The 13,022-nt window shown below is 44.0% G+C and overlaps 1 protein-coding gene across 1 annotated transcript; it reads right to left on the bottom strand.

Annotated features, from left to right (window-relative positions):
• Positions 1-4,215: 4,215 nt before the first annotated feature.
• On the bottom strand, positions 4,216-12,218 carry LOC132390338 (gastrula zinc finger protein XlCGF26.1-like). The gene is made up of 2 exons (XM_059962947.1): positions 12,176-12,218; positions 4,216-7,629 (listed from the first exon to the last, which is right to left on the bottom strand). Exon 2 carries the CDS (start codon positions 7,226-7,228, stop codon positions 5,249-5,251), a length of 1,980 nt encoding a protein of 659 aa, XP_059818930.1. The 5' UTR covers positions 7,229-7,629; positions 12,176-12,218; the 3' UTR covers positions 4,216-5,248.
• Between the last annotated feature and the right edge of the window lie 804 nt (positions 12,219-13,022).

The raw sequence follows: 13,022 nt of genomic DNA, 5'->3' as shown, positions 1-13,022 counted from the left end.
ACTGGAGAGTTCCAAACAGTGACCCTTGGCCACTGGCTTCCTTGTCTCAGTCCTTTCGTTCACTTTCTTTGTCTCCTTCTGACTGTGAGTGTCTATGTCCTCGGTTAAAACTAAACAAATTGTGAGTAATGTAAACAATCTGCAAGTCAGACAGTCCCAGCTCCTTAAGCTCTCTCTCTGTAAAAATCAAAAATGAGCTGAGAAAGTCAGCGGCTGACGTCATTGTTAGTCCCCACCTCACTCTGGCACTCTCTTAAAGTGACAGTCCACAACAAACAAAACCGAGGGACTCATAACACTTTCCCAAAAGAACTTTGATGTAAAAGTGCAAAATTTTAACTGCAAACTACAGTATGTAAAACAATGCATGTATGGTTATCATGTAACACATTGCAGAAGCGTATACAAATACCAGATTCTACTTCACTATTAAAACTGTAAGCTTAGCATCTGGAAAAAAACAATCAGCAATGATATTGTCCGTGTTTTTATATGCGTTATCACAATATCATATTCTTGCAAAATCAGACTCCAGTTTAACAATCTTCTGGTTTTGTAATTTACCTTACTCAGAAACACTAACGGATTATGATCAGTATAAACTACAAGTGGTATCTGCGCAGGGCAAACACAGACATCGAAATGCTGCAAAGCCAAGATGAGTGACAACTCTTTCTCTATGGTGGAATAATTTATTTGCTGCTCATTGAATTTTCTCGAAAAGTAAGCTACAGGATGTTCAAAATCATCATCATCTTTCTGTAATAACACTGTCCCGGCAGCTTCATCACTGGCATCCACAGCTATAGAAAATGCCCTGAGCACAGATTGATGACATAAAAATGGCTTTCAATTGATCAAATGCCTACTGACAAGGCTCGGTCCAAACAAACTTTTCACCCTTCTTCAGCAGATTAGTCAGAGGAAGGGCGAGATCAGCAAAGTTCTTGCAGAGCGTAAAATAATATCCAACTTTTCCCAGAAACCTTCGAAGAGCCTTCTTACCAGTCGGGATAGGAACTTGAGAAATTGCCTGGACTTTTACCCGAACAGCAGCCCACTTGCCTTGACCTACAACAACACCAAGATAGGTCACAGTGGCATGGCCAAATTCACTCTTTGCCAAGTTAACTGTAAAGCTGGCCTGGGAAAGCCTGTCAAACAGCTTCTCTACTGCAGAGATGTGCTCTTCCCAAGTGTCACTCCCTGTGACTAAGCCATCAATATAGGCATCTATGTGTTCTAACCCTCGAATTACAGAATCAAACATTCCCTGGAATGCTCCTGGACTATTTTTCATTCCAAACTGCAAAACATTGTATTAATACAACCCAGAAGGTGTCACAAATGCAGAAATTTCTCTCCATCTGTCCATCAATGGAACACACCAATAACCTGTCAATCTTTGTAAGAAATTCAGCTTTTCCAACCTTATCAATGTAATCATCCACCCTAGGGATAGGATAGGCATCTGTTTTTGTTACTGCATTTACCTTCCTATAATCAGTGCAAAATCTAACACTACGTCAGGTTTGGGCACAATAACACAAGGTGAGCTCCAATCTGATGCTGAAGGATTAATAATACCATTTTCCAGCATATAGTCAATTCCTTGCTCCGGCAATTTACACTTTTCTATGCTCATGCGATAAGTGTGTTGTTTAATCGGTTTGGCTTGACCAATATCTACATCATGTACTGCGAAGGTGGTTTGCTTGGGAACATCGGGAAATAAATCTTTAAACTTCAGAATTAATTTCTTCAGCTGTTGTTGTTGCTTTGGCTGCAGATGAGCCAACTTGTTATCAATGTTTTCTGGAACAACCGAGTTCATTAGCCTAACTGGGACCATGTTTGGGTTGTGAAAAGTCTCAGACGAGTCAACTGTTTCATTCTCATGGTTCCCAGACTCATATATTTTGACAACAACACTCACAGATGATGCCTGATTGTCAAAATAAGGTTTTATCATATATACATGTACCAGCTGTGTTAGCTTACGTCGGTCGTGTGTTGTAATAACATAATTCACATAATTAAATTGAGACTATTTCATACGGTGTATTGAATTTCACCTGAAGCGGATTCGTCAACATAAGGCAAGCACCTTATCCCCTACCTGGTATTTTCTTTCGCAACCCTGCTTATCAAACCAACACTTCATTTTGTTTTGAGAAACCTTTAAGTTTTGTCTCGCTAGACTACAGGATTGTTGTAGTTTATTTTTGAACTTCAAAACACAGTCACAAGTTAACATGCACATCCCCAGCAATCCACCGCTCCTTTAACAAGGTCAAAGGTCACCTCACTCTGCGACCAAATACGAGTTCAAATGGAGTGAAGCCAATGATTCCCGAAACGACTCTCTTACTGCGAACAAACACAAATGTATTCCTTCATCCTAGTCGTTTCCATTTTCAACACAGTATGTCCTAATCATTGTTTTGTGGGTAGAGTGAAATCTTTCTAAAGCCTCTTGTGATTCCGGATGGTATGTAGACGATGTAATTTGTTTTGCTCCCAGTTCATAAACTACTTGCTGGAATAACCCAGATGTAAAATTACTTCCTTGATTAGACTTGATTTCTTGAGGCAAATCGAATAAAGTAAAAAAAAACTCAGTAAGAGCCTTCGCCACAGGTTCAGCTTTAATATTTCTAAGGGGTATTGCCTCTGGGAATCTGGATGTAGTACACATAATAGTTAGCAGATACTGATGGCCAGCTTTAGTCTTTGGCAATGGGCCAACACAATCCACTATAACATTGGAAAAGGGTTCACCGAATGCAGGTATAGGCCGCCGTGGGGCCACTGGGGTGACCTGATTAGGTTTTGTCACAACTTGACAAGTGTGACAAATCCCAGCATTAATCTCTGGTTTACCCTGGTTATCCCTGCTACTCTTTTGGAAACTCTTATTCAGGGTAAACTTAACCTTATGAGTTAAAGCAAACTGATCTGTTAATCTAGCAGACTCCTGCATAGTGGCAGCATCATTTCCATCTAAATACGTCTTTATGTCATCAGGGACGCAGCCTTTGAATTCTTCAATTAAAACCAACTCTTTCAAGCTGTTGAAATCATCATTTACATTTTTATATGTGCAACAGTTTGCAATACACACAAATTTCTCATAAGCACAGATTCACAGATTTCCTCAAATTTCTAAACTTTTGCCTGTCTGCTTCTGCGACCAACTCGTAAGCTTTGAGCACAGCCTGCTCCACGAGGTCATAATGTGTGGTGTGTGGCCATGTGGCTAAGGTGTTGAACTCGCGATCTGAAGGTCATGAGTTCGAGCCTCAGCCGAGGCAGCGTGTGTGTCCTTGAACAAAGCACTGAACCACACACAGCTCCTGCACATTTATAGCCCAGTGGCGATGATTGGGGCAGCATAAATAAATAAATAATCAGATGCTTCAGCAACTGTCAAAGCTGTATAGACTTGTTAACCCTTCCCCTTAATTACACATTGTAAGAGAATTTTCTCTCTGCTTTTCTGCCTCTCTAGCCTGAATCTGCCTCTGCCTTTCCGCAGACTCCATCTTGAATTTTTCTAACTTCTACTGGAGCTCAAGCTCACGAGGTTTACTTTCAGGAAACACCTCCAACTCCTCCACTTTAAACACTCCCTCAGATACATAATGTTCAGCTAGTATCCTCTGCATCAGTGCCCCCCTCATTGTCAATTTCACCTTTGCAAGTTTTAACGTTTTAGCAATACTCAACAACTCAATCCTTCTAGTGTCTTCTAATGCCTGAGAGGTTGACCCTTCCAGATATCTATGAAAATCCATTGCTGCTGATTTTCCAGACACAAATAAATCAAAAGGGATTTCCAAATGATATCAATAATAAATCAATCCTTAAATTTGTTCATATCCCAGACGCAGCCCCATTTTGTTACAAACCGTAACACTTATAAATGAACCAGCAGCAACAGATTACTCCCAGTGGCCACATATTTTAATTCCACATCCCATTCCCATTCTGATATGTCAATCCATGGCCTCCTCTGTCAAAACGAATCCATACTCAGGTTGGACGAACAGCTAGGTAGCCTCCAACCTGATGGCATGAACATTGACTTCTCTAACTTCTGTTATTCCCCCTCCTCCCCTTCTTACCCCATACCTGACATATTTAGTTGTCTGCCTGTTCTCCATCTCCCTCTGGTGCTTCCCCCCCCCCAAACACTTCTCTTTCTCCCGAGGCGTCCCGTCCCATGATCCTTCCCCTTCTCCAGCTCTGTATCACATTCGCCAATCACCTTTCCAGCTCTTAGCTTCATCCCACTCTCTCAGGTCTTCTCTTATCATTTCACATTTCACCCTCCCCCAACTACTTTCAAATCTCTTACTATCTTTCCTTTCAGTTAGTCCTAACAAAGGGTCTTGGCCCGAAACGTCAACAGTGCTTCTCCTTATAGATGCTGCCTGGTCTGCAGTTTTCCATCAGCATTTTGTGTGTGTTGTTTGAATTTCCAGCATCTGCATATTTCCTCGTGAGTGTTATGTGTATATATGTGTGTAAATATAACTCCCAAACTATTGAGCTCAGGGCTTGGGTTCTTCAGATGGTAAAGTATTTAAGTTCAGTTCAACCATAGAATACGTGATGAGAGAGAGATATTTGTATTTCCAGGGTAAATGTTGAGAGAAGGCAATTCTTTCGGATTCCACAGGTTTCATGGTGGGAAAATGAGAGAACAGTTGCTGTAGATTTTATCCATCATCTTTACAAATGTACATACGAATTATCACCTAAAGTGACTTGTCATAAGGGGTATCATCTTCAAATGAATGACCACACCACAACCAGGCAAGGGTTAACACATAAGTGGTCTCCACAGGATAACCCAAATCAGATCCACTCCTATGCATCAAATGAGGGGACAACAAAACATTCGATGTATGGTGAACTGATAATTAACCCACCCTTATGAGCATAGGAAACTTACAAACAGTGACCCTTGGCCATTGGTTTACTGGTTTTGATCCTTCCATTTTTCCTCCTTCATCTCCTTCTGACTCTGAGTGTCTTTGTCCTCGGTTAAAACTAAACAGGCTGCGAGCGATGTAAACAAGCTGCAAGTCAGACTGATTCACCTTCTTAATCTCTCTCTCCCTCTTAAAATGACAGTCCACAGCAAACAAAACCCAGGGATTCATTACAATGGCCACTCCCCATTGTCAACTGACAGGTGTGCCAGTAGGTGCAATGACTGAGTGAATCCCTTCCCACATTCTCAGCAGGTGAATGGCCTCTCTCTAGTGTGAACTCGCTGATGTCTCTGTAGGGTGAATGACTGAGTGAATCCCTTCCCACAGACTGAGCAGGTGAACGGCTTCTCCCCAGTGTGAACTCGCTGATGACTCTGTAGGTGAGATGACTGAGTGAATCCCTTCCCACATTCTGAGCAGGTGAATGGCCTCTCCCCAGTGTGAACTCGCTGGTGTCTCTGTAGGTTGTAAGAGTGAGTGAATCTCTTCCCACATTCTGAGCAGGTGAATGGCTTCTCCCCAGTGTGAACTCGCTGGTGACTCTGTAGGGTGTATGACTGAGTGAATCCCCTCCGACAGACTGAGCAGGTGAACGGCTTCTCCCCAGTGTGAACTCGTTGGTGACTCTGTAGGGTGGATGACTGAGTGAATCTCTTCCGACAGACTGAGCAGGTGAACGGCTTCTCCCCAGTGTGTACTGGATGGTGTTTCTGCAGGTCAGATGACTGAGTGAATCCTCTCCCACATTCTGAGCAGGTGAATGGCTTCTCCCCAGTGTGAACTCGCTGATGTCTCTGTAGTGTGGAAGAGTCAGTGAATCTCTTCCCACATTCTGAACAGGTGAACGGCTTCTCCCCAGTGTGAATTCGCTGGTGTCTCTGTAGGGTGGAAGAGTCAGTGAATCTCTTCCCACATTCTGAACAGGTGAACGGCTTCTCCCCAGTGTGAATTCGCAGGTGTCTCTGTAGGTGGGATAACAGAGTGAATCTCTTCCCACATTCTGAACAGGTGAACGGCTTCTCCCCAGTGTGAACTCGCTGGTGACTCTGTAGGTTTGATAACTGAGTGAATCTCTTCCCACAGACTGAGCAGGTGAACGGCTTCACCCCAGTGTGAACTCGGTGATGACTCCGTAAGTCGGATGACCAAGTGAATCCTTTCCCACAGACTGAGCAGGTGAACGGCCTCTCCCCAATGTGAACTCGCTGATGACTCTGTAGGGTGGAAGAGTCAGTGTATCTCTTCCCACATTCTGAGCAGGTGAATGGCTTCTCCCCAGTGTGAACTCGCTGATGTCTCTGTAGGGTGGATAAATGAGTGAATCTCTTCCCACAGACTGAGCATGTGAATGGCTTCTCCCCAGTGTGAACTCGCTGGTGTCTCTGAAGGGTGGAAGAGTCAGTGAATCTCTTCCCACAGACTGAGCATGTGAACGGCTTCTCCCCAGTGTGAACTCGCTGGTGTCTCTGTAGGAGGGAAAACTGAGTGAATCTCTTCCCACAGACTGAGCAGATGAACGGTTTCTCCCCAGTGTGAACTCGCTGGTGAATATGTAGGTGGGATAACTGAGTGAATGTCTTCCCACAGACTGAGCAGGTCAATGGCTTCTCCTCTGTGTGAACTCGCTGGTGTCTCTGTAGGGTGGATGAGTGAGTGAATCTCTTCCCACAGTCTGAGCAGTTGAACGGCTTCTCCCCAGTGTGTACTGGATGGTGTTTCTGCAGTTCGGATGACTGAGTGAATCCTTTCCCACATTCTGAGCAGGTGAATGGCTTCTCCCCAGTGTGAACTCGCTGATGTCTCTGTAGGGTGGAAGAGTCAGTGAATCTCTTCCCACATTCTGAGCAGGTGAACGGCTTCTCCCCAGTGTGAACTCGCTGGTGACTTTGTAGTTGGGATAAATGTGTGAATCTCTTTCCACAGACTGAGCAGGTGAATGGCTTCTCCCCAGTGTGAATTTGCTGATGTACCAGTAGGCGGGATGACAGTGTGAATCCCTTTCCACAGTCTGAGCAAGTGAACAGCTTCTCCCCAGTGTGAACTCGCTGATGTACCAGCAGGGTGGATGACAGAGTGAATCCTTTCCCACAGACTGAGCAGGTGAATGGCTTCTCCCCAGTGTGAACTCGCTGGTGACTCTGTAGATTGGATAACTGAGTAAATCTCTTCTCACAGACTGAGCAGGTGAACGGCCGCTCCCTGGTGTGAACTTGCTGGTGAGCCATTAAGTCAGATGACTGAGTGAATCCTTTCCCAGAAATTCAGCAGATGACCTGCCTCTGCCCGGTGTGCTGTGAACTGATTGGTGTGTTCGCAGGTGTGATGTCCGACAGAATCCCTTCTGACACACAGAACGTGAATGGCCTTGCCCAGTGTGAACTTCCTGATGAACCTTCAATTGTGATAACCGAATGAATCCATTCCCACTGAGTAGGTGAACGGCCTTTCTCCTGTGCAAAATGATGTTCTTGCCAGTTGGTCAAATGATCAAGTGAATCCTTCCCCACAGTTTGAGCAGGAAGGATGGTCAATTGAATCCCTTGCTCCTTAAATATCTAGACAGAGACAACCAAACTGGTGTGCTGTGCTTGAGCTTCCTGGAAACGAATTTCTTCTCGTTTTTAACCTGTAAAAAGATTTACAAAATCCATCAATGGGTTTAGGACAACATTACAGGTGAGATAACTTGAGTTGCCAAGCTTTGATCCGGTACCACACTGTTACAATGAGGTTCGACCCAAGTTGGACAGAGAAATCATCTTCTGACTGGGCAGAGTGCTGGTATCTGGAATGACCATCAATCTCTCCGATGCTCTTCCTGTCTGTATAAGAAGGGGGCATTTCTGCCATCTCCAATTTGTTACCGGCTCAGTTTGACTCTCTACATTGGTATTATTCCCTGTTCCTGGTGAGCAGCATGGGTGCCTGGCCCCACAGTAACTGAAACACTCTCACACAAATAGGTTTTCTTGACGTGCAACTGGGATCTTCTTTTATGTATTATTAACTTAAAGTGCCACAGTTTTAATGCCACATAAAAAATTCCTGCTGAAGTGACTGGTTAGTCCACACAGCTGTTAAAAGTACTTAAGAGTGAATTTTTGTATTATTTCAGGTTGTTGTCACAATCATAGAAAATTTCAACACAGAAACAGGCCCTTTGGGCCATCTAGTTAGTGCTGAACTATTTAAACAGCCCACTCTCACACTTCTGCCATCCAGGTACCAAACAAACCTCTTAAATGTTGAAATTGAGCTCGCATGCACCACTTGTGCTGGCTGCTCATTCCACAGCCGGATGACCATCTGTCTGAAGAAGTTTCCCCTAATGTTCCCCTTAACATTTCACCTTTCACCCTTAACCCATGGCCTCTGGTTGTCGTCCCACCCAATCTTCGTGGAAAAAGCCAGCTTGCATTAACAGTATCTGTGCCTCTCTATCACAATCAAATCTCCCCTCAATCTTCTGCATTCCAAGGAATAAAGTCCTGATTTGTTCAATCTTTCCTCATAACCCAAATCCTCCAGACATGGCAACATCCTTCTTGAACTGAACCTTCTTGACCAACCTCCCATATGAGACTTTGTCAAGTGCCTTGCTAACGTCCATGTAGACAACATGCCTTGCCTTCATCCACTTCCCTGATAACTTCCTCGAGAGACTCTATAAGATTGGCTAGAGCCATGCTGTCTATCCTTTATCAGTCCACACCTATCCAAATACTTACAGTATATACTTGGTTCCTGCACACACATTGCAATAACTTTCCCAGTTCTGATGTCAAGCCCACCAATGTATAATTTCCTAGTTCATTTTTACAGCCTTTCTTGAACAACAGAAAAACATTGTCTGTCCTCCAATCCTCCAGTACCTCACCTGTCACTAAGAATGATTTAAATATCTGTGCTAAGGCCCCAATAATTTCTGCACTTGTCTTCCGCAGGGTCCTAGTGAACAACTTGTCAGGCCCTGGGGATTGATCCACACTAATTTGCCTCAAACCCCTCCACCTCTGTAATCTGTACAGGGTCCATGAAGTTGATGCGGCTTTGCCTCACTTCTATAGACTCTGTGTTCATCTCTTGAGTAAATACGGATACAAAAAAAATCTCCCCAAGTCTATGCTATCCTTTCACATGGATTACCATTCTGATTTTCCAGAGAATTAATTTTTTTCCCTTGCAATCTTTTTGCTCTTAACATATCTGCAGAATCCCTGAGGATTCTCCTTCACCTTGTCTGCTGGGGCAACCTCATGTCTTCTTTTATTTCTTTCATGAGTGTTCACTTGAATTTCCTGTATTTCATAACTACCCCATTTGTTCCTATCTGCCTGTACCTGGTATGCACCTCCTTTTTATTGATCTGGGAGAGGAAAGCCAAAGGGGTGATAGATCTGCATGGTGGGACGTGGGGGTAAGGAGGGTTAAACTAAAGTTGCAGGTGAAATGGGAGGCTGAATAACAGAACAGATTGTGGAGAGGTTGTGGAGACAGATGTTGTTCAGGCCTCAGACAAATTGCAGGAATGAAAAAGTTGAGCATGGTGCAGTGAATATGCTGAGCCCTGTATATTTCAATACAGGGAGCAGTGCAGGAAAGGTGGATGAGTTCAGTGCATGGATCAACACCTAGAATCAACACTAGGACCTGGCAACTGTGGATTGGGACAGGCTGCTTTATGGCAAAGGTGTGCTTGGTAAATGGGAGGCTTCAAAGCAAAATTTTGAAAGTAGTAAGCGGGTATGTCAGAATAAAAGGTAAAGATAGAAACTGTAGGGAAACTTGGATTGCACGAGATATTGAGACCCTGGTAAAGCACAAAATGGAATTGCATAACAGGGATAGGCAGTCAGTTTCTTATGGAGTATAAGAAATGCAAGAGAACACATAAGAAATCAATCAGGATGGCTAAAAGATGGCATGAGGTTGCTGACACAGAAAAGGTGAAGGATAATCCTCAGGGATTCTAGTGATAGATTAAGAGCAAAAGGATTGCAAGGCACAAAGTTGGTCCTCTGGAAGACCAGAATGGCAATCCACGTGTGGAACCAAAGCAGATGGGGGAGATCTTAAATATTTTTCCATCTCTCTTAACTCAGGAGATGGACAAAGGGTCTTTGGGTGTGTGGAAACTCGGCATTAACCATTTCAACCCTGGGGGAAAAAACACTCCTCTGGCCACTCACACGCTCAATACCCCTCATCATTTTATACACCAAAAAATGTCTCTAAATATAAACAAGGAAATTATACATTGCACAATCTACTTTCCACGATTCAGTACATTTACACAGACAGGTGTGTAAAAAGGGCCCAACGAATATCAGCGACAAAAAGGCCCAATTCACCAGAACCACAAACTGTTCCTGCTGCTACCATCCAGGAAATGGTACCACAGCAAAAGGGCCAACAGGCTTCGGGACATCATCTTCCACCAGGCCATCAGACTGATTAATTCATGCTGATACAATTGCATTTCGATGTTATATTGACTGTCCTATGTGCAAACTATCTATTATAAATTACTATAAATTACACATTGCCCATTTAGATGATGTAAGGTAAATATTTCTACTACTCATGTTTATGAAATATGTATCTAATAAAGTCAATTCAATTCACCCTCTCCACTATCTGTTCTGTCATTCTGGCTCCCATTCCCCCTACAACTTATTTTAACCACATCACCCCCTCCCCTGATCACTACCACTAGCAAGTCTTACCACTAGGATATTCGTCCCCTCTTGTTCTGTTCCTCTAACTAACGAATCCCCTATCAGTCTTTTGACTTTCCTCTGCCAGGTAATTCCCCCCACAGCTTCTGAAGTGGTCCACCTGTTGTTGTGTGAAATGGCCACAAGAGTACTCTGCGATGCCTATTTAACCTCATTCCCCTTCCTGATTCTCACCCAGTTTCCTGTGTCCTGCACCTTAGGTGTAACTCACCTCTCTTCATGTCATATCTATCACCCCCCTCCAACTGCTGGATGATATGGAATTCACCCATTTCAAGCAGCTCATTGAAGTGCAGGGTTACAAGTTGCAGCTGGATGCACATCTTGTAGGGGAGGGCATCAGGGACACTGCAGGTCTCCCCACCTTCCCTCCAATACCCCTCTAATTTGTAATAACCAGTGTGCAGATAAATCTTGTACTGTGTATTTTTTACCCAGTGACAAGATGTGCACAGTGAATTTTATATAGAGAGGTATTCATTTTCACAGCTAGCAAATCACTGTCAATAGGAACTTTGATCTCCTCTGGGTTTGATCGAGTTCATCTGCATTCTCACACAACCTATGTAGCAGGCCTGTAACAGGAAATGCAGGAGTTTCTCACCAAAGCTTTTACACATTGTCCATATGTGGTTTGCTTGCTAAATTACACTTTAAGAAGTCAGATTTCCAAATATCACTCCACTTCTTCCCACTTGCAAATTCTCCAGCAACTTTTGCATCACCAAAATGCAAACAGGCATCACTAGTTTCTGTGTTCTACATAAATATTCCCCCTGAACCCGTCCCCAATGACTGACGGTGGTGAACTCAGTGAATGAAATCCCAATGAATATGAAGGGAAGGGCAGTAGTCTGTCTCACTGGAGTCTGGCACATTTGTGAAGTGAAAGCTACTTGTTGTCCAGGGCAAAGGTGTTTGATATCATAATGTACCCAGAGAGAATGGGACAAAACATGTTCTCACCGGTAGAAAAGTCCAGAGCAAGAGGAGGTAGAGGAAGCAACACACACAAAATGCTGGAGGAGCTCAGCAGGCCAGGCAGCATCTACGGAAAAGAGCACTAATGCTGAGTTCCACCGGCATTTTGTGTGTGTTGCTTGGAATTCCAGCATCTGCAGATTTTCTCTTGTTAGTGATTGGAGGTAGAAAAAAGGTGATTTTCTCAACTGCTGATGTAAAAGATTTTGTTCCCTTTCTCCGAGTTCCTAATCCTTGCATTTAGATAGCTGGAGCTCAGCTCTGTCTGAGAGATCCATCGGTTCCCATTCCCTCATCAGCCAGAAGCTCCCCGGGGCCCGTGTACGGATCGTGGGGCTGAGAGAGAGGGCAGAGGACAGGACTGTCCCGGGATTGCTGCCCACGGTGTCCGAAATTCAGAGGAATTATCCTGAAGTCGGTATTTAAGATAAAAACACGGTTAATCGCTCTTACCTGCAACCGACATTTTCAAATCCTTCTGTGCACTGCGCGCCTGCGTGAAACTCAGGGACGGCCTCAGCCTGACGCCTGCGCATTTCATCGGCGCTTCAGCGCCGGCGAAATTCTGAACGAATTGCCCTATGGGTAATCACGGTGCCATTAAACATTTCTGCAAGCACCAGTTCAATGTCCATACCTCATTTTTTTTTATCTTGGGTATAGAAAAAATCTGCAGCTGTTTTAACGCAGAAAGCGGCTCCCATAAGCAATATACTCAATATCAACGTGTATCTAATGCCAAAGTAAAATGCAGATATAAAACATAGGAGATTCTGCAGTTGCTGGAAATACTGAGAAAACATTTTCTATGTATTCCTCTCCAAAATTTCTGCCTTATCTGTTGATTTCCACCTGTGTTTTGCAGAAATTAACCACCTTTTTTTTTCAATCAACCAGTTTCCAAATGCTTCTAATCTTTCACTTTTAACCACATCGTTCTGGTCTTATTCGTCCTCCTCCTTTGGACACCATCTCTCTCTGGAGCCCCTGACTCAGGCTGGCAAATCTTCGGTTTCTGACTCTGCACCATCGAAGATTCACTCAGACTTTAGAGGTGAACTGTGTTACGAGACCGCAGGTTCGTTTACTGTGAGTGTCGCTTTAAGTGCCAGAGTGAGGCGGGGCTGTGACGTCAGACACAAGCTGCGGCAGCCTGAGGGAGCGGGAGCGGGAGAGGGAGACAAGCTGTTGGAACTTCAGCGTGTGCCTGCTATAGGCTACAACTCTTCCATGCCCAAAAGGTTGGGTTAATCTCATCATCGGCACGCAGAGCACAACGGATGTGTGACTGTCAGTTCGT

This window comes from Hypanus sabinus, unplaced genomic scaffold (genome assembly GCF_030144855.1).
Source record: "Hypanus sabinus isolate sHypSab1 unplaced genomic scaffold, sHypSab1.hap1 scaffold_863, whole genome shotgun sequence".
Lineage (NCBI taxonomy): Eukaryota > Metazoa > Chordata > Chondrichthyes > Myliobatiformes > Dasyatidae > Hypanus > Hypanus sabinus.
This window is presented reverse-complemented; position numbering and strand designations above follow the sequence as displayed.

Excerpts from the sequence above, each read along its gene's own strand:
- LOC132390338 (XM_059962947.1), bottom strand. The coding sequence starts at position 7,228 with ATGGCTCACCAGCAAGTTCACACCAGGGAGCGGCCGTTCACCTGCTCA.